We start from the raw sequence: 22,305 nt of genomic DNA, 5'->3' as shown, positions 1-22,305 counted from the left end.
ACGGCAGCAGCTTGTTCCTGGTTCATTTTAAAATAGAACAAGTGCAGTAATTATATGTGGTTTAAAGTGTTGCCTGCTCTTCACTTTCATCGACACCAGTAACTGTTGAAAGTTATTATAAATAAGTAAAGGTTCTTGATAATCAAAGGTTGTTTTTTCCAACAGAGAAAACATTTCTTTTCCATTTGTAAGTTTGATGAAGCAGATACAATAATTTTCCACGAAGGTTTGTGTGTTTGTTTGTTTTATATAATCATTAATATGTTCTACAGCGTTTGGATGCTGCTGCGTTCCGTCTTCCATCTGCTCATCATTCACGTCTCTATTGCAGCTGCTGCTTTGATTCTTAATGCTTTAGTTTTTAATCACTGTTTGTGGCAGACACCAATATTTTTGGAGCAGGTGCTCATTAACTGACACGTCTTTCAAATTACAGATGTGAATTCAGAATACACATGTTGGCAGGTGTCGTCACCGCTCCTCCCGAGCACCACAGCTGCTGCTTGTTAAGAAAATCCGGCCCACATCAAATAACCCTGATATTCGGGATATTTACTTCTAAGATCGTGTCAGTCGGGCCAGTGACGTTTGAGCGGTGTATGACACCAGTAGATAAACGCTGTGCGTGCTCACGACCTGAGTGTTGGGTTTATCTGCTGCTACTCAACATGTAAAAGTCCGTTTATGTGTCACAAAGAGATTCAGTTGTATCATGTCGTCTGTGGCTCTGGAGCTTCATTAAGTCTGAGAAAATAAGCAGGAGTTGGAAAAAAGATCACCAGGAGATAAAGTTAGGCAATTTAACTTTTTATCTAACTTTTAAAATATTTTTAGTTGAAATATGATCCAGAACATTTCTTCATTTCAAGTGGAGAGGTGCTGTCGCAGGCGTCTGTGAGCCAGACTCGTGGAACAGCCTGGCAGCAGTGCAGAGATATAAAGTGTCTGAGCGAGCCTCGCTCTCCTTCTAACCATTCAGAGAAGACCGAAGTCAGGAGAACCCTCACAACTGTCAATCAATACATGAACACGCCTCTGGTCGACGACTTTTATAAAATATATACAGTATATATATATATATATATATATATATATATATATATGTATATGTATATAGCTGTCCCCATCACGTAACTTTTTTATATCAGAAAATAAAGGATTTCTGGAGAAGTGTATGCAAACACAGTGTTAATAAATAACTTAGTTTGATTATCTGAACTCATTATTTTAAGTTCTGAAAGTGATAATTACCCAGTTACACAGAGCGAAGAATAAAAGACAAGTTCATTTGTTCACGGATTAAGATTCAAAGTTATCAGGACTCCTTCACTTCTGATGAAGAAACAGACGAGTTTGATTTATTGTCACAGTTTGAATTTTTACTTCACATGCTGATAAATAAGTTTTCCAAACCCTGACAACTTATAATTGCTATTTAGAAAACAATTCACTCTACGCTCTCACCAGTGTTTTCTCGATTCATCCCACTTCTGTCCCTTTCGCTTCACTTTGTCTCAGCATCTCTGCTGACTGATGTAAACCTTGTTTCCATGGAGATCTCAGGGCTACACTGAAGAGACAGGATGAGAGGAAGACACAAGAGGAGGAGGAGGAGGACATAGTGAAAGAAACGATAGAGTGAGAAGAAACACGGATGACTCAGTCCATTTCTGTTTTACGTGTGTTTGCTGTTGATGGACAGGCATACCCGACCTTCGTCGTCATAGTAACAATGATAATAATGCGGTTAAGGTTGTGGAGCAGTCACGATTCGGTTAGGTTTAGGCACAAAAACTTCTTTTACCACTATTTTAGGTTTAGGAAAAGACTGTAGTTTGGGTTGAAATAAGTTCTTCTTTAAGGTTAGAGGATCTTTGTTGTCATGGTTACAATGATAATCAAATATCGGAGAAACAAGCTGAGCAAGTGTTAGCAGCAGCTCAACTGCATGATCCCACGCTCCTTCACTTCTCCAAACCCCGTCGTTTGTTATCGTTTGTTCTTATTTGAGCTTTTTGCAGAAGCGAAAATAAAGTTCACAGTCCAATAAAACTACACAACAAACTACAACCCCAAAATGTCCACACATAGTTGAATCACCACGTCTCTGCCAACAACATCAGGTGTTTCCATTAACCTGGGTAATGCACAATCTGAAATCGTTAACTTAAAATCAAATAATGGAAACGTGTGAATTTCAAAAAAAAATTCTCAAATCTTCGACAGAGCAATATTTCGCAAAAAATTTAAACGAAACACTTTTGTTGCATCCAAGCCGTGGTGTCAGTCGTATCATGCCCCACGGAGCCAGTTCCAGTCGAGATTTGTATTTTATTTGCATTTGTATTGGACTGCACTGCGGTAGACAGGGATTTATATTCTGTGGTGCTCAGATATCAGTTAAAGAAAGTTACATAATAATATAAGGAAACTTATTATTATTTTTCCCATATTATCTATTCGTCAACATAAGAGTAAGACCTGCTGAGCCAGATGTTTTTGTACTTTGCACACACGCACACGCACACATGCAGATGTTGTTGTGTGACTGCGTTCAGGTTGTGCATGTCTGAACGTGTGTGATGGAATCTTTGTTCTCCAGAGTTGTCCCTCAGGATTTTACCTTATTAAATTAGCCTGTCCTGCTAATGCTATTTGGAAACAGGACTCTGAGACGAGTGCTCTAGTTTCAAAGAGAAACTGTGTTAGGTTTGCATTTACGTGCCTCAGTGTGTGTGTGGGTGTGTGTGGGTGTGTGTGTGTGTGTGTGTACTAGCGTGCCTCCGTCTGTGTGAATGCGTGCCTGCATGTTTATCATACAACTAATTGTTTATGGCAGTTGCTTTCTCTGGCACAATAAACTGAAGCTTTTAAATCCATTTGCTGCAGATAATGCAATGAGCCAGGGTTACCCAGAGAGAGTGAAAGAAGCCCAGGGCACTTGTGACCTCAGCGCTGAAACTTCAGTCCTCTGACTCACTGTGTTTATGCTCTGGTTTTCGTTCTGCACGGACACAAACGACAACTGAGACAGACACACAGAGACAGTCTATGTAACTTATAACTGTAATCGAATCACTGGTGTCATTGAAATTTAAACTCGGCATCTTGTACCTGCTTTAAAGAGAAGGGCCTGCTAACCTGCTGTGCTACTGAATGCACAGTGAATATTTGCCTTGCCTTATTTGCATGGAGTGCTACAGTCAATGTTTATTCACCCTAAACCTCAATGTACCAGCTGTGTGTGTGTGTGGAGTGTGTGTCTGTGTGTCTTCTCAGTAACTCTTGACTCTAAGTCCTATTTAACATATATCAGCAATATATGCATTTACTTAATAGTTAACTAAATGTTTTAATTATATCTTCTCACATAATGTAGTTGTATATAGGTGTTTATTAATGTACTGTGTTTTTTATTCACATTTTGTTGTCAGTTTGTACAGCAGCCGTGCCACAGGAGGAGGTAGTTGTAGACGGATGCATCAATAAACACTTGTATCTGTTTATAACTACATTATAGTGTGTTATGATGCATTTAGTAAGTGTTAATATACTGCTTATAAATTCTAAATAGAGGGACTTTATGTGTCTGTGTTATCTGTTTGTATCTGTACATTTGTGAATTGGAACCATAAACCTTTGAGATAAAGTTTTTGCTCGAGATGAAATAGTTTTACTTTCAAATATTTTCATCACTCTATTGTCTCTAAAAATAATTGTATCTAATAACGGCATTAAACATCCCCCAAAACAAATTATTTTTAGAAAGCCACCTGAACGCACCGTAAAAATTCAGCCTCATGTCAAGTCTACATTTACAGAAAACTGAGGAAAGTTATGTTCAAATGATAATAAAAATAGTCAGAAAAGACATTTTCACCACCACCCTGCTGAGAGAAGGTCGACCCCCGCAGCTCCGCTGTAATATCAAGCAACATGAGTAACACCAAAAAAGTAAAATTAGGTCATTACATCAGTATAAATATATAATATAAACATTTCACTTCATATTTTTAAAACCTAAACTTCAAAATTCTTTAGAAACAGCGATTTCTACTAACAATTATTCTCTTTATAGCCACAGACCTCTGTGCTACAGAGCTCCGCTGATAATCTGAGAAAAGTCAACATGTTGTTTTATTAAGAACATAAGCAGTGAAGTTTATTTTCATTATAACTCTGAAAGTGGCTGTGCATTGGACAGGCATCATCACACTGAGAGAAATAAGCTTTATTTACCATGATAATAGTGATTATCCATTGTTGTTAGGATAAATTCACACTTGGTTATGGTTTCAGTTTCTGTTTAGTTTCACTTTACTGTATCGCTCAATCCTCCCTTCTGTGAATTATCTCACTTCCTCTCACTGATTTTTTTTTTTTTAAAGCATTTTGTTAATTAACTAGGAATTAATTAGCTAGGAAGCAATCACCTAATTTGCATATCAGCTGAGGGGAGAAACTCTTAACATCTATTATGTGTGAACAAGCATTTGTCCTCAGAAACACTCTGCATCTTGTACTGTGCTTCCGTGTGTCCCCAACTCATCCAGTGCGCCCTCTGCTCTGACGTCACGGTGTAAATGACGCTCAGTCGATGGGACAAAGAAAATATCGGAGCGGTCATTAAACTTAAGGTTTCCGAATGTGCGGAGGTGGAGGGAAAAAGTCAACCTGTCTGAATTGAAGCGAAGTGGGGCCAAAAGTCCACCGCTGTCAGCCGGGTGAAGACAGATAACAGTCAGAGGTGCAGGGGAAATCACAGAGAGGGAAAGAGCTGCTGACAGGAACAGGATTCCCGTGTGAAGGCCCCGGTGTCAGCCCATCCCATTACCGTGCTCCTCCTCAACTTTTATCTCTGTACCATCTCTCCCCTCCCCTGTTTATTTCCTCTCTGCTCCTGGATCAGATTTCCTTGACTTCCTGCAGTGGATGTAGCTGGAAAGGATGCACAGAAATAAAGTGGCTGTAGCACGCAGCGCTCTAGGGACTGACACGTGGGAATAAGGGAGAATTATGACTTGCTCAGTTGACCTTGTGAGGACTGTGACTGTGCAGTGTACAGTGTTTGACAGTGGCGCATGACCACAATGTCACTACTTTACAGAAGTAGTGTAAATCAGGGGCTCTCAACCTTTTGGGATTGTGCCCTCTTAACATGCAATGTCTGCTATTTATTAACCTTTATTTAACCAGATAAATCTCATTGAGGTTAGCAGTCTCTTTTTCAAAGTCAAAGAAAGCTAAGTTAAAGGAACAATTTGTAAGTATTGCTACATAGAGAACGTTAGCATTAGCAGCTGTTTATTTACCAGTCAAGGAGAAACGTTTCAAGTTTAGCATCAAACTTAATTCCTTTACTCACCTACAGCTGTCTCCGGTGGCAGAAAGTAGCCCTCTCGTTTAGCTTCTATATCTGTCACCTCTTTTCTTCTATTCACGTTAGCATGCTAACAAGCTAGCTCCAGTCTTTTTCCGATACCGAGTCACTGTAGAATCCAGTCTGCAGGCGTATTATAACCAGTTGTCTTGTAAATGCATTGATGGCTGAAGCATTTGGCCAGACTGGTAAGTAAACAGCTGTTAATGCTAACACTAGCTATGTAGCAATAAAATTTACAAACAGCTCCTTTAAGGTAGCTAACAAAGAAAGTTACAAAACAGCTAAAATGAGCTAAAAACACCAACGATTAATCAATTAATTGATTAGTCAGTTAACACAAGGTTAATCAGCAACTACTTTGATTATTTATTTTAGTCATTTTTTAAGAAAAAATGGGAAATACTTGCTGTTTCTAGCTTCTCAAATATAAGGATTGGATCTTTTTTTGACATCCTTTTGAATATGGATGTTTACTGTCATTTTAAAGACAGATTAATTGAAAAAAGTGAATAGGGGGCGTCGCGTAGCGCAGTGGGTTACGCAGGTGCCCCATATATAGAGGCTACAGTCCTCGCTGCAGCTGGCCCCCGGTTCGACTCCCGCATCGGACGGCCCTTTCCTGCGTGTCATTCCCCCTCTCTCTGCCTCCCCATTTCCTGTCTCTCTACTGTCCTGTCCATTAAAGGCACAAAAAGCCCAAAAAATTCTTTAAAAAGGGGGAAAAAAAAGAAAGGGAATAGATCGTTAGCTGCAGCCGGATCATGAATCAGTAGCTAGCCAGGTAAGGACACACAACATGTAAACAGACAACTTTGGATTGATTGGAAGAGTTAGATTCTAACTCATTTAGCAAAAGGCTTGCCGTCTCTCCCGCTCCTGAAAAGACAGAAAACAAGCTAACCCCCAAAAAATGTTTATTACAATCCCTCGCAGTACCTGTCCCTGATGAACAATGATCAAATTAACAGTCACAGAGTTGAGTCACTGTAGATGCTGAGTAAATACCTCCATACTGTACACAGTCAGCGTTTTCTCCTCTCTCTCTACTGGAGGTGTTGGAAGTACCTCTGACGGAGCTTGCTAGCTTGTTACTTGTCCTGATGGGTAATTAGTAGCGGAGTGTAAATCCATTTTTAATGAGTTTCAGATAACTGGGACAACACTGGCCGTTCATCTGTGCTGTGTTTTAGAAACCTGCTATTTCAGGTGCGTTCTGTCTCCCCTTCATGACTCATTTGTTTTTTTCCCCTGCTTGACCGACGCTCTGTCCACCTTCTCCTCCCTCTGCTCTCCCACCCATCACACCGCCAAGCTCTCCCCCTTCCCCTCACCTCATCTTGCTCCTCCTTCCCTGCCTCCCAAGGCCCACAACCCCCCCACCCCCCCCAACAATGGTCAAGCTGTGACACACCATGAAGGAGGCTATTTTAGGCTGATCACATCTCAAGTCTGCATATTGTTTTCTTCTCACACAACAGAAGCAGCGGACTATAATTACTTTGATTCGCCCCCTCCACTCTGTGAGGCTGGAAATAGTTCTTGTATGAAGCTGCTGAGTCGCTCTCAGTGGATTGTGGGAGAGTGGATGACCTTCCAGTGATACATTTACTCAAAGTTAATGAATGGCAGCTCTTAGAAAGAGGCCAGTCACTCTCGAACTGGATGGGAATGGAAAAAGATGACATGAGAAATTTCTGAAAGCTTCTTCAAAAACTATGATGGATCCTTTCCCATGATTGTTTTCCCCCATCTAAAAGGTTCTCATGACGATTTGTTTCTGGACAAAACAAAACAAAAAAAGAAAGAAAGAAAATCACCATCTGGGTGCTTATAGTCCATGCATGAAATCAGCAACATGGTGTGTGTGGTGTATTTTTGTACCGTATCATAGTAACATAGTGTTCTTTGTCAAACGGCCAAGTGCTCTCCCCCGTACCTTTACCTCCGTTGGGGCTGGCGAGGTGAGCTGCAGTTCCTCTTGACCATCTGCCATGACTCTGACCACCCTGAGACAATAACAGGTCGGTTGGGAAGGGAGGGAGGGAGGGGCAAGTGGGCGGAGGAAGGATACACAAGTATGCCTGCTTATAAATATAGCCCAACACCTCAAGCTGATGCACAATGAAAGCTGCAGTTTTTCCTCGGGGGGATTTATAATTCATCTTTCAGCTTCTAATTGAAGGGTTGCTAGAAATAATTCATCACTGAATTTAAAATGTCAAGGATTAGACCCGTGATATCTTTTATTATTATTAACTGTTGTCACTTATTCTTCTCAAGTCAATCCCACATAGACTGTCATGGTGTAGTGAATAGAAGTGTATTAATCTGTGATTGAAACAAAATCACTATTTCCTCCTGTTTGAAGAATGTTTGATGAAAACTGCCGTGCCCAGCTATTAACTGTTAATCCCCTGAATATACGACGACCCTCAGTATAAGAGTCGTCTTATATTCAGAGATATTCATGAACATTATGACAAACACCAGTTTTTAGATAGAGAAAACTTGTCCTGACTTGTCCAGAGAATTTCCCCTGAGGGTTTATGAGTCCAAGGACAAGAGGGTCTTCATGCTTGAACTCACTGTCTCTTGTTGAAGTGAATAATTAAATAATGAAATATTGGCATTTAAGCATTAACTTGACGTTTTTGTTGTCTTCAATCAGCCCCGAGTCCGAATCATCCTTTTTCTGTCGTAAAGATGTCGGGAGACGCTTTCGACTTGTTTTCACTTGTGAGGAATTTATTTCCTCTGTGGCAGCAAAACCCCTTACAGGACCTGCCAGAAACTCTTGTATGTTTAACTGGACTTCTTAAACACTTTTATGTCAGACTAACTCCTGAAAGACAAACTTTAAATGGAGTTGAAGAATCTCGCTGGCCTAGCAACATTAAGGCTAGAAACCCAAATACAACTCTCACCATTTGAAAAACATATCTGATGATAAATAATTGTGGATATGTAATTGTCTAGTTATAGTCCAACCCACTTTTCAAACAGAATTTCCAGGGAAAAATCTCTATTTGATCTGATATAAACAGGAAATCTCCATATTTGAGAGGCTGAAAACAAAATGTTTTGCCATTTTTGCATGAAAAATTACTTGAACAATTAATCAATTACCACAGTAGTGGCATGGTATATCTGCAACAGAACCAATGGGAAGTCAGGAGTTACTAAATAACAAAAGAACATATTGCTGGTCTTGGTCTTTTAGTTTCATACCTCTGTGTATATGTATTTATTATGTATAATACATTATGTTTTAGTGAAGTCACTTCATTTCTAGAGCTTTTTTAAAAACAACAAACATTGACCAAAGTGCTTTACAGAGAGATGAAATTATGAGATTGTAAGATTGATGATTACAGTCAAATAAAAACAGACATAACAAAGAGGATATAAGTAAATTAATGTTGTGTATATTTAATATTTTATAACAGTTGTGAATATTTAGATATCAAATGTAGATTGTCAAGAGTCACTGTATAAAAACGTGATGCTGTTTGAAATAATGAATGAATTCTGGGTGACAGCTCAGATTGCCTGCACAGCAGAGAAAATAGTGCAGCACAGCAGTAACGATTCTCACTTGGCACACCAATGCCATCCCATCCCAGAATGCACTGTGGCTGCATTATGTAAGAGGCTGTTCTATTCTATTCTTAGCTCTACCTCACTGAGAAGTAACAGTGCTGGTTGCCTCAGAGTCAAAAAGCGCAGAGATCTGATGAGGCGGGACTCATCAGTGAGGTGAGAACCAGCGCAGTGGGCTACTCTGCCATCAGGCTCTCACACTGGGACACGGGGCAGGACGGCATGCCCATTTTTGGTGGTTGGAGGAAGTAGAGGTGTATAGGTGGGTGTGCGGAGGAGGGGGATTTATATATTTGATAGTAGAACAGGAAAGGCGTATATGAATAGCACTGTTTTATAATCCTAAAATAGGATATGTCAGCACTCACTGGAATTTTTTTTTTTTTTACCTCTTCTGTCTTAAACCTACAACAGTATGAAGACCTTGTTACAGTTTTCACAGACTCACACACTTCCTGCTTGTCAACTGCAGCAAATGACACACTGCATCCATCTTTACAACCATCCTTCCTTTTAATTCCCATCTGTCATGTGTATCCATTGTGTCACCAGCCCCCCACCACACCCTCCACCCCCCCACACCCTCCCCTCTCAATCCCTTAGTCTCCAACTGTCGGGTTTTTTTTCTTAATGGATGCTCAATCCTATTATGATTATTTCCTGGAAAGCTCTGCAGAGACAGAGAGATGCATATGGTGAATACTACATGTGTCTGTACAGCAGCATGCAGTATAAGGATGAGGCATGATTTATGTGTCTGATGCAGGATAACGCATTTGTGATCGGAGTTGTAGCTGCCATTTAGGACCACGAGATCATGTCCTAAGTATTTTTTCTAGGAATTTCAGGGGGGGAGGGGTTTACGGGAATCTGGTGAGAGTTAAATCTGCAATTAAAACCTGCATTCGATGGGATGATTCCGGTGTTCTGTGGACATGAAACTGCAGTTAGACTTTTATGTTGAGAGACATACAGTTAAAGCTGCACTTAACAATATTTCTGTATTAACAATGGGTCAAATGACTGTGTGCAATGTGAAAGTTATCTGCTGACTCTGCGGTTTCCCTCAGGACTTCGGAGCATTTTAGTGAGTTTCAGATCATTGTTTTGGATTTTCAGCCCGCTGGTTTATTATTTCTGTTGGTAGATTTTAGAAAGCTCCGGTAAAACCCACTGTGCACTGGGCAAAGTTAGCAACTGGCTGGGGAACATGTAGCAGAGTATTTAGGAGCTTAAGAGCCTGATATTTTTCTGAGGAGTTCATGGAGACCAAAAGAAGAGCACATTCACACTCACATTCACCAGTTACTTCTAAACAAGTCTAATGTTGCTGTACTGGATGTGTAAATAAGTAAACAGTAAATAACTGTTTTGGTAATTAAAATATATCAGCATTGTAATGACAGCTTGTTTCTATTCAGGCTGTGTAGTGAACGCATCACATTAGCAAGACAGCAGCAGCAGCTTCACTCCTTTGTGTGTGTTTACAAAGGAGGCGTTCAGGTGCAGCACTGAGTGTGGGTCACCTGTGTTTTGGCAGCCGTAAGAAGCCACTGTGTACATCTGCTTCCAACTACATTACAGTGTGTTAACGACCTTGGATCAGATGCTTATTTACTGTTATAAATGCTAAATAAGAGGGCTTAAAGGCCCTATGTGTAAGTTTTGCCATTGCTACATAGCTAATGTTAGCATTAACAACTGTTTACTTTCCAGTATAGATGAAACAATCTGAGTTCAGCATCAAACTTAATTCCTGTACTCACCAACAGCTGTCTCTAGAGGTGGAAAAACAAACACCCATGTTAACTCTTGTTTCTATCACTTCTTTTCTCTGTAGTGAAGTTAGCATGCTAACCAGCTAGCTCTGGCCTTTCTCATCTTTTTCTGATACCGAGTCACTGTAGCGTCCAGGCTGCCCCGAAGAAGAAGCGCTGCTCAGAGGACGTATTATAACCTCGTCTTGTAACAACAACAATGGCCGAAGCTTTTGTCAAGCAACAAACACCACAAGAAACCACGTTCAGTGACAGAGAAAACTTACAAATTGTCCCTTTAAAGTAAAACATTACAGTAACAGTTTTTATATACATTCGCCACGACTGAAGACGCTTCACTTTATCCAGACATTTCAATATAATTCCCTCCAAAGAACATATTAAACTTCAGACTTCAGTTAATGTGAGCTTCCTCTGTAAATATGAAGCAGTTACATCATCACACTAATGTCAAGCTACAATTTTAACATTTTAAAAAGGGTTTGCTTCACCTTTTTATATTAATGCGCGCACTTTCATGTAATGAAGCACAGAGTACACTGGATTTTATTTCTGTTCCTCTCGAGCTCCTCTGTACTAATGCATGTGCCGCGAGCATTTAATTCTTTGGGGGACCGACAAAACTGAAGTGCAGCCTCTGAGTGATTTTAAAATGTTTGTTCCTTACTCTGCTCCGACATTTACTTTTGAATTGTCATCTGAAATATTAAAGAGTGCCAGTGACTCAGCAGCAACACAGTCATTCCCGTATAACCCTGATTGTCTTTTGTAGCGAGGCACGAAATGGCAGCAGTTTTCAAATGCCGCACACGCAGGTCCACACTCATGCTTTTGTACATGTGAACCAACACAAGCTGCATCTCTACCATATGTCTCTTACACAACATTTTGATTGACAAGATGAAATTTGTTTTCAACAGTTAAAATGCACAAAGGAGCTCATTAAAGGAATAAGCATAGGATCAGAAAAACATATCTAGCTTGTCTCTGTACTTACATGTCTTATGTCTAAAAGGTCCCATCCAGTGTAAAGGTCTGTGTCCATGTGTAGTTTGATTATAGATCAGCTCTAGCGTCTATATTAATACTGTGAAAGTATCAAAGCCTCAGTCCACAGAGAAATGCACACAGCCTGTATTCAGAAACTGAGCCTTAAAACCAGCCGTCAGGACTTCTGGAACTTTGTGATGTCACAACAAAGCAGTCTCCAAGCCCCGCCCACCTGGACCCACCATCCAAACCTTTACAGGATTTGGTTTCTCTGAGTGTTTTTACCTGAAATCTGCTATATTTTTATTTGATCACTCTGAAAACAGTCAGCCAATCAGAAGAGAGGCTCAGAGCCTCCTCTCTTCTGATTGGCTCACCGACCTGTTGTCACTAGAGCTCCAGAGAGAAGCCCGAGAGAGGAGATGTAAAACTACACTGAGATGGTTTTTGGTTCTTAAAATTACAAATATATCTTCTTTTTGTTCAACACTTCAAATAAAACACAGGAGAAGAAGAAAATATGGAGCTTTGAAATTACTCTGAACATGAAAAGTCATGACTCAGCCTTGTGTTGCATCAGGCTTCTTCTCCAGAGCAAAACAAAAAACGCAACAGTTTCCTGTTTGTAGCTTTAAACAAAGCGGGGGGTGATACACGTCTGACGATGTTGGGAAATTATTAGCATTGTTTACACTGTGACAGACAGACAGACAGATCTGCAGCTCCAGTCACAACAGGCAGCGCCGCCAGTCGTAGCGTGTCTGGGCTGGATGGAGGACTGAGGCCCCAGGGGAAGGGCTTGACCAGTTCCCTGGGTGCCTCTCACAAACTCATCTTTCGTTTCTGCACTGAAGTAACCTCTGCTACTGCCTTCATATTTTATCCAGATTCTCTGTACTTGTATTCTTTTTGTTTGTTTTTTTGTTTGTTTTTTTTATCGTCTGGCATAAGAAACCGTCCTAAGTTCTGAGAGAAGCAGATTTATTGCAGGAGAACTTTGAGAGAAGTCTCTGTCAGTCAGTGTTTGACATTTTAAGAAGTGTGTGACTCAGTACTGAGCGAAGGCAGAAAGCTAGTTAGGGGAAGCCCTTTGCTTTCTGTGTGCATGAGAAAAGACTGGAATATGTTTAGGTGTTCAGCTGGCACCAGCCTGCCTGTCTGAATGAGTTAATCGACTCTCAGAACGCTAACCTGCATGATTAGCCATGGAGAATGGGTTAGAGAGCAGCCTCAGATTTGACTCAATTCATGGTCTATTTTTGGGTCTAGCACCAGACCACATTGTCCAATAAACAGAAGAAAATACTGATAAAACCAACTAAAGTAATAAAAACCAAAAACCAACCATCAAAATAAAAGTCTGTCAGCCCGGTCAGCTCATCCTGCTTGGTTCCTGTCCCTCCATGTCTGCAGTTAATTAGTATAGACGGGTTTGCCATCAACACAGTTTGTATGAGTTGGTATGAGATTCTGCTGCAGCGCTTCACAAATTAACACGCCGGCTGTGGAGACGAAACATTTCCCAGAATTCTCTCTAATAATTAATTTCTCAAAGCGTTTTGTAAAAACCTGTGAAGTTTGCAAAGGGGCCACGAAAACACATCATTTCTCAATCATATCAAGTTACTTATGAGCTGAAGTGTATTGGAAAAAAAACAAAATGTCAGATGACATCATCGCTGACCTTTAAGATCATGTCTGTAAATATTGACTGTAATGCATCACGCTTTCCAAACAGAGCGAGAGCACAGAGGGAAATTGATAGAGTAGAAGATAATGAGGAGGCACAGTCTGTTCAAAGGTTTGACAATTTCAGAATTACTGTGAAAAACTCCTCTCCTCTGCGGCTATAGGAAGGTGGGAGTGTGTTTACTTGTGTGTGGTGAAAACCACATAAATACAGTGTCTTTAAATGACTGTGACAGCTGTACATGTCACAGTTTACCTCTATAATCTTAAAGACGTGTATCTGATGGAGGAAAGAGGCTTGTTGCTTTACCGCCCTGCACATAAAGCAGCAGTCACTCATAATCGTGAACCCCAAAGAATTTTCACCTGAACCTGCAGCTTTTATGGTTTCATGGTGAGTTTCAGCTCATTGTCTGTCCAGACCACAACTGCACAGTTCTGGTTCACATAGAGTTTCCAGCTGCAGCAGGCGACACCGTCCATGACCTGCTCGGTAGCAAACACGCAGACACAGTCAGAGAGCAGCTGGTCAACACAGTGGAGCATTTAGCAGCTAAAGAGCCAGATATTTCCCTCAGGAGCTGGTGGAGACCAAACACAGAGCTAAAAGAAAGAGAGGGAACACTGGACTGAGAGTCATCGGCTGAATGATAATGTGGAAAAACATCTGTTAAAGTTCACCATACGTTGACATGTCAGTGATGTGTTGTTTCCTCTTCCCCCCAAGGAGCCAAAAAACACCAGTTATTGCAGGTTTAAATATATTACCTAAGAGATTACAAGTGCACATGAGGTAATTATCTATAGTCAGCGTGTTACCTGCAATAGATTCAGATCAGTGCGCTCCCAGTTTAGAGAAGCAGCCGGGAGCATCGGCACAGAGGCTGAGTGATGAGCTGCTGTGGACGGGGTCAGCAAAAAAAAAACGTTGTTTTAACCTCTTAACAAATGCACACAGGAAAAAAAAACAATATAATTTTCGGTTGAAACGTCAGATAACCCTGAGCTATCACTTTAAGGGACTTCGTTTTTTTTGTGTGTTGATAGCTGTCACAAGCAAAGTGTGGGTGAGAAGTCGGCCATCATAGAAGAAGGCCGAGACACAATGAGTCGTACAACTTTCGTTCGTAGTTCTGTGCTCAGCTGTTCACACAACAGAAGTTGGTGCGTTTACACAAAAAGCAGAAATGAAAGTGTCTATTGATGCCTCAGTCTGTCTCCCTCACCCTCCACCAGAAGCTCAAAAGTCAGATGCAGTTAGTTTCCCTTCTCCGGAGGTCAGCAAGTGTTTAATCATCATCTCACAATCTGTGACAAATTATTTTAATATCATGGCGCATACGTTCTTGTTCCTCATTTTTGAGTTTGGCGAGGCAGAGGGCCTGTAACGGTGTTTCTCCCTCTGTACCTTTCTCCACCCAGACTTCAGTGACCAGCTGTTGGAGGTGGTCGGCCTGGAAGGGGCGATAGAGATGGGGCAGATCTACACCGGGCTGAAGAGCGCGGGACGCAGACTGGCTCAGTGTGCCAACGTCACCATCAGGTCAGAACCTTCCTCCATCTCTTCCCACGTTTAATCCCTCCTCCTCCTCCTCCTCCTCCCTCCCGTCACCTTCTGATCTCTGCTCTCCACCCTTCCCTTCATCTGTCTGGTCTCATGTCACCTCCTTCCCCTCCTTCCCATCCTCCCTCCGGTCAACCGACTGGAAACTCCATCCATCCTTATACACGCGTGATCAAAAATGTATTCCTTCTAAGTGTTTTTGTGCATTTGAATGCTGAAATCCCTGCAGCATCCAGACAATAACACACATGTTCCTGTTGAATTATAGATTGTGACATGATTTACTAAGTGCAGCGCAGAGGACTGGCTCACAGCCGCAGGATGAGAAATGATCTGTTTATGTGTTTCTCACGGATTCTGAGTCGAGTGGCAAAATATTCACTAAACACGTTTCTTATATCTCCTCCTCTTTTATTAAGAGCAACAACATTCAAGTGCAAAGCTTCTCATTTTTAGACAATCTCATGGCAAATATCAGCTGTATATGTTTCTTTAGTTGTGTATTTTGGCATTTGATAGTAGAAAGGCAAAGCAGCTTTTGGAAATTTTGTGCTTTACACAGGAAAAGAAAAGTATTAGAACAACATTAAAAAACACAATGAGCAGTAAAAACTCGAACAAAATCAATTCAGACAATGAAATTAGATGTAAAAATAGACTGAATGAAATAAAATACTTAAAATGCAAATAGATGAAGATAATAGTATGATTAGAAATACAATTATAGAGCAGTTACATTGCAGTAATGAGTTGTAAACAGAGGAACTCAAAAGTGCAGAAGAGAAACGAATCGATCACAGGCAGAAAAAAACAGCAGAGATTTTAATGTTGATTTGAAAGTGACGAGATTCAGTGGAAGTTCAGAACGAGACGGAGGAAAGACGTTCAACCGAAGGTGCATGGACACAATCAGTCCCAACCTGTGAACTGCAGGGGCAACACTGAAACACTAATGTCAGACAAGACTGAAATAAAAAGTCGTCTGCTGATATTATCTCTTCTTCTGAATTCAACCACAGGAGAAACAATATATATCTTATCCACTGCTGTTAATAAATGCAGCTTCATTCATTTAAAAAGTATTGTGCTGTTGCAGTTTCGTTGCATAGAAACATATTTTCTTGGAGACTCAGATTCAGTAAAAAAAAATTCACAGTGGCCACGTCCAAGTATCGACACTTTGTCTATTCAAAGAAAGTGGTTTTAGTTCAGATGCGTCTGTTGCTCTTGCGAGACTCGGCCCATTTAACATCCACAGTGCGCCAGTTACTGAAGAAGTGACATTTACAAGTTGCTCTCTCACTTGTTCGGCAAACTGCCCCCCTAATATTTTCCTAGACCAGAATTAAAAGAGCATTCATCACACTCATTCTCCCATACTGTGTTTCTGTAGCCGCAGAGGCGTGCATGAAAGCCTTAAACCAACTTTGGACTGTGTGTGTGTGTGTGTGTGTGTGTGTGTGTGTGTGTGTGTGTGTGTGTGTGTATACAGTGGGTCTGTGAGTTTAAAGAGTGGGGGCCTGTCTGGGAATGGGTCTCATGGGAACAAAGGGTGCAGTGTTTGACCCTGTCCTGGGACAGTGTGAACAGGCCTCTCGTGCCTCTGAGGTGTGTGTGATCTGACCTTCACAACCTCCAACCCCACCCTTTCCTCTCTCCCCCTCCCTCCCTCTATCTCTCTATCTCTCTCCCTCTCTCTATCTTTGCGCCCACCCCCTCACCCCCACCTCTTCTGCTCATCCCTCTGCTCTCTCTCTTCGCAGGACGTCCCGGCGGCTGCCCATGCAGATTGATGGCGAGCCCTGGATGCAGCCCCCCTGCACAGTGAGACAACACCACTACTGTAGCATTATAAATCACATTCACTGTTATATACATTCAGCTCAGTGTGTTAAGACCGTTTCTGTTGTTTAACCAGGTTTCAGTTCAGTTTTAAAACCGGCACAACATACAGTATCCCAGTCGCAGCAGCTGCCTGGGTCTGTTCCCAGAGCTCCTCCACTGCGCCACCACAGTGCTCATGTTGAACTCATCCTTTTCTGGCTGGAGGGGTTTTTGCGTGTCCCTGCCAACCCAGTGTCGTTCAGGGCAGTAGCTCCTGCTGGGTCGCCCCCAAAGCAGATCTTAGATCAGGGGCCAAACATGGAGCCATTTAAAGACCACTAAGGATAGGGGTGACCTTGTCCACATCGGGGTGGGGGAGGGGGGACAGCCCCTGATGGCTGAGACTGTACCTGTCAAAACCATTCTGGGTCATCCCAGTCCATCACGTGGGTCTACCACCTGCACCTCATGGTTACGGGTCTGGTGAATTGCACAGGCCTTGGCTACAAAAACTGGCTACTGGGATCTGTACTATCACTGGTATTAGAGGAGACCTGATTCCATTTAGGATGTAGTGCGATCACCTGTAAACGCCACACCAGGTGCCACTGTGTTAGTCTGGACGGTGTTTTGGGAAGGGTTTCCCCGATTGATTGGCTCCTAGTCAGTGATCAGCTTAAAACCGATCAGCTGTGGTTAATACTCTGTGTGTAGTGAAGTCCCGCCTCCCGCCTTGTCAAATCAAAACAACATGTCGGCCGTTTGTGAGACTGATGTAACGTACGTACGTATCTGCAGTGCGTGACAAAAGTGATCAGTATCGGCCGATCTCACACACAGATGATCGGTTTTAGGGTCTTCTTCCCCTGGACCCAAATGGACAAGCTCTTTATCCTCGGCGGCTGATGAAGTCGGCCGAGTGTTGCTCAGCTTCGGTCCTGTCTTGCCTCATTTCCCTGGCTCTTCTGTTCATCGTCCTCCTCCGCACGCACCCAGCCTCAACCTCCCACCACCTCCTACATCATCCCATCAAATATATCACAGCCCGGCTAAACTCTTCATATGAAAGGAAGAAATAAAATATTTATCTGTTCAACCATTTCTCATTTTGTTATAGTCAAAGCTTCACGGGGGCGGCAGATAGAGAGCTGTTTGTTGCGTTGTGTGGGTTATATGAGAGGTCGCAGTGACTGATTTTATAAGTCTGATGTGAAAAGGCAGGAAGTCTTGACTGTCAACCTGGTGAATTTGACAATAAAGACACTGAGAACAGATTGTTGTGTAACACCTAACACCTTCATCACACTCTTCTCTGTGTGATTCTTCCAGGTCAGGATCACACACAAGAACCAGGTCCCCATTTTACTGGGCCCGCCGCAGAAGACGCCGTTCTTCTTCTTCAAGAAACGCAACCGGAGCCGTGACTAGGACCCATGCATGTCACCTACGAACCCAAAAACACACACAACCACACACACACACACACACACACACACACACACACACACACACACCCACACGCCTCCCACTGTACAGGCAGCTCCATCAGACGATCGGTCCACAGGTTGGAGTTTGAAAGTGGGAAGTTTCATTTACAGTCATCACATCTGGACAAGTGGAACAGTCCTGGAGTCCGGACGCCTACAAGACACTTCGCTCCCAGAGGAACCTGCAGTGACGGCACCCAAACTGAAAAAGACTCTCAGTATACAGCACCGACCTACTCCTGTGTAACCTTCATCTTCTTAGTCTCGTCTCCAGACCTCCAGGATTTAGTCTCAGCCGCTTGCGAGAGTCAAGTCTCTCAGTTCAAGCCGCCCCATGCCCGGAAAAATAATAATAATAATAATAATTTAGCCATATACCAGTACTGCACTGCCTGCTACACACACACACACACACACACACACACACACACACACACACCACTGAGGCTGCCGGGATTCCCAGTGATAGTGATGGAAAAGAGGCAGGTTGTATGATGACACACTACAATGAGGAAGAGGAGAAGGTTAAATGAGAGAGGCATGGCGGTAATCTTGGCGGTTTACAAGGCCGCTGAGTAAATAGAGTAAGAGCCACCTCTCGGTTAGAACACCTGTATGAATAATGAAACAGCGGTTGCTTGTAAGAGTGCTCGCTCCGGGGCCTCCCCACAGCCTGACAGCCGAGGAGAAGGAGAAGCCTCATCCATTATTGACTTATTTTGTTTGTGGGTGGATGGCAGTGGGGCGTAACAGTGGCCTGGAACGGATGGAAACGTACAGGGATGGTTTTAGCCCCTTTAGCATCACTGGCCTACAAAAAAAAACAAACAAAAAAAAAAAAAAACATCCTTTAAACCATATTTACAATCTGTGGATGATCTGGCTGTAGACACCAGGCAGAGGAAGTGCCTGTCCAGTTATCGCTTTATAAATTGACCAGGGTCGAGATTGAAAGTCGAGATTGGAGACATTTAAGTTCATCGTTGCTTTCTCAAGAAAAACTCATTTGTCTTCTGCGGCTGATGCAGTCGAACACCGCCGTCCAGATCGACTCCACAGCGGCTCCCGTGCAGCGTAGGGCGCTTCTAGTGGGTCAAGGATTGAAATAAATCCCATCAAGGGTACAGGAGCAAGGCCCCCGGGGGTTTTTATTTACCACAGCATTGACAGGGGAGCTAAATTTATCCCTCTATTTCAGGGAGGGTCTATCTCTCCTCCAGTGAAACCCTACGCCTAATTACCGTGTCAAACATCGACTCGCAATGTCAAGTGTGCTGCCAGAGTGCAAATCCCAGAGCCTGCCCCTGCTGGAAGCCGCTGGGCGGCTTTCATACATTCACGATTTGTTTAACTACCAAATAAAGACGAGATGGTGACGGAGGAAACGGACAGGAGAGGAGGAACTGAGTTTTCATCACAGATGGGAGCTTAGTTCAGTGTTTTATAAAGAATGTATGCATATTACTGTCCCCACAAATATGGCAAATTATATTCTACTGTATGTGCAGGCAGAGTATATGTATATTTCTGGAAAGTAGGTGTAGCTCAAATATCCTGTACACACACATACACACACACACACACACACACACACATACACATACACATGTGTGTTTTTGATATATCATTGTTATTACTGTGGAAGTTTTAGCGTAGAGGGGTCCGGATCAGTATTCTTCACTGTGCAGAGCTGCTACTGTCGCTCTCTGAAGGCAGCGGCTTCCCACTCCGTCTCACTCACATCATATCAGATTGGAATTTAACACTGTCCTCTCCTGAATGAATCAAAGTTGCAGAACGTGTGTTAAAATAATCTCAACTTGAGGTCCGCATAAAAGCTGCAACACGTGATCTTCGTCAAATCAAATGAGCAAATCACGGGATGTTGGTTACATGTCAACAGCTTGTCGTGTATCTGTTGAAAGTAGATGAATCGATCACTTTATTGCAGATAAATCGGTTGATTTATGTTCACCGTCTACCACACTGGCTACATGGTGGCTGACGAACGTCTTGGTTTTTATTTTGCCACCCGTATTAACAAGTTAGAGCGGACACACTGCGTCGCGTGATAAAGATGTCATATTGACCTGTTGATGTGATATTAATGTCTTTTTTAACCATTTGAGCAGCTGCGTGTGGAGACAGTGGCATTTCAGTGACGTTTTATATGAGAATGAATAAGATTTAATTTATCATTAAACCAAATCCAACATTTGAGTCACCTGCAAACTCTACTACACAAACACGTGTGTGAGCCGCAGCAGTTCAGCGACGCAGCCGCCACGCGCATGCAACGCAGATTATTGGAGTTATTTGTTCCAAACATTTAGACAAAATTTTGACCTGATGGTGGGACTGGATGAAAAGTTAATATCATTGAAGTTATTGCAGTTCATCCTGAGAGGAACATGAATGTCTGGACAAAATTTCATGGCAATCCATTTTCACTGAAAACCCACAGATCCGAACACGTGGCCTTCGTAGTCATCGTAGACCGCAAAGGCCGAACCGAACCATCTGGTCTACGGAGGATTTCCGCTTTGCGTCACCCACCCGCCATTACCATTGCGTCCCTAGTAACCTTGACAACACAACATGTAACAGTTGTACTGTTAGCTGTTGAACGGAGCTGAAACCCAATAATTACATTTAAAAGTGTAATCCTCAGGTTCTCTGTCGCCGTTGTTTGCTTTCTTTACCACCTATCTTGGGAGAGGTTGGATCCACCCGATGGAAAAGAAGGTGGCGTTTGATGGAGCCTTCGAAAAGGAACAGCCTAGTCACGCTGTTGTGACATAATCGGTCTTCAAATGAAAAGGATGCAGCCCCTGAATTGAGACACAGCTCTGAAGGTTGTTCATGGACCTTGAGTTGACATTATTTAGATCGAGACTGATTTGAGTCCAGGCCGACCGGCGACTTCAAGACGTAAAAAAAAACCTGCAGAGAATGTTTAAACGAGTGAATGTTGAAATTCAGATCGTCTGTTTGTGATGTGTGGTTAGACGTCTGTGGGAAACTGCGGCACCCTGCTGAGGTCCGGTACACGTGTGTTAACTGGTGCAGGGCAGAGTGAGACTGGTGAGATGTTCTGATGGTACAGACTGAGGTCCACTGTAGGGTCGGGCTCCCACGCCTTTACACCCTGATTCCCTTTAAAAAACTCACTGAGTCTTTATACTCTCGCACCCAGGCCCCTTGAAAACACACAGGACGTCCAAACAGCATCAGGTTGGTTATAGTTCACTCTCATTTCACACCAGTAGAAAAACCTTTAATCATAACTGGGACACCCAACACTGTGGGGATGTCCGACGGTGACAAACGCAGCATATCACCTAATCCTTTATGTGTCGTCGTCCCTGATGGAGCCTGGGCGCAGAGAGAGCTCAGTGGTGAAAGAGTGCATGTTTACAGTAACTTTACATTTAATGAGAGAATGGTTTTAGACAGCTATATTACCAAGTGTATATATTTGTTTATAATATTTTATCTGAAGTTAACTTAGATCACCGCATGCCTGCTGAAACAAAAGGAGAGTGAACAAAATCGGAGAGTGTGGATCAGAATATTCAAACTTATTTCTTTGCTTAAAAGGAAAAAAAAAAAAAATCCATTTATCTGATATATTTATTTGTTGTGGTTTTTATTTTATTTTTTATTTTTTGGTAGCATGTTTAAGAAAAAAGGCAAAAATAGATGATGTCTTGTTACATTTAAAAGAAAAAGAAAGAATTCCCACATGAAGTTTCTACCATGACAACATCCATTTGTGATTTAGTGTCGGATCGAAGTGCAGCAACACGAACGCCCACACACAGCGCGTCTGAGTGAGTTTCCAATGTGTGTCACAACTCATGTCTATTCCTGTCCTCTGAAGTAATCAATTGCCTTAACAAATAAATGGACCCGCTCTGTGCTCGCAGCTTTGCACACAGGGACAAACAGAGAGGCCGAGTGTCTGCAGCAACGTGTTTAGTAACGCGT

The 22,305-nt window shown here is 42.3% G+C and overlaps 1 protein-coding gene across 1 annotated transcript in view; it reads left to right on the top strand.

Annotated features, from left to right (window-relative positions):
* LOC111218180 (diacylglycerol kinase beta-like) overlaps nucleotides 1-18,322 on the top strand; it is a 98,418-nt gene extending 80,096 nt beyond the window's left edge. Inside the window, exons 25-27 of the mRNA XM_022740336.1 lie at nucleotides 14,863-14,983; nucleotides 16,768-16,828; nucleotides 18,158-18,322. Of these exons, the coding sequence (XP_022596057.1) occupies nucleotides 14,863-14,983; nucleotides 16,768-16,828; nucleotides 18,158-18,256 (281 nt within the window). The 3' untranslated portion in view covers nucleotides 18,257-18,322. The remainder of the gene's footprint in view (nucleotides 1-14,862; nucleotides 14,984-16,767; nucleotides 16,829-18,157) is intronic.
* The last annotated feature ends 3,983 nt before the right edge of the window (nucleotides 18,323-22,305 follow it).

Source organism: Seriola dumerili, unplaced genomic scaffold (assembly GCF_002260705.1).
Source record: "Seriola dumerili isolate Sdu_G_001 unplaced genomic scaffold, Sdu_1.0 BDQW01000052.1, whole genome shotgun sequence".
Classification (NCBI taxonomy): domain Eukaryota; kingdom Metazoa; phylum Chordata; class Actinopteri; order Carangiformes; family Carangidae; genus Seriola; species Seriola dumerili.
Note: the sequence above shows the minus strand (reverse complement) of the source record. Positions and strands in the feature narration are given on the sequence as shown.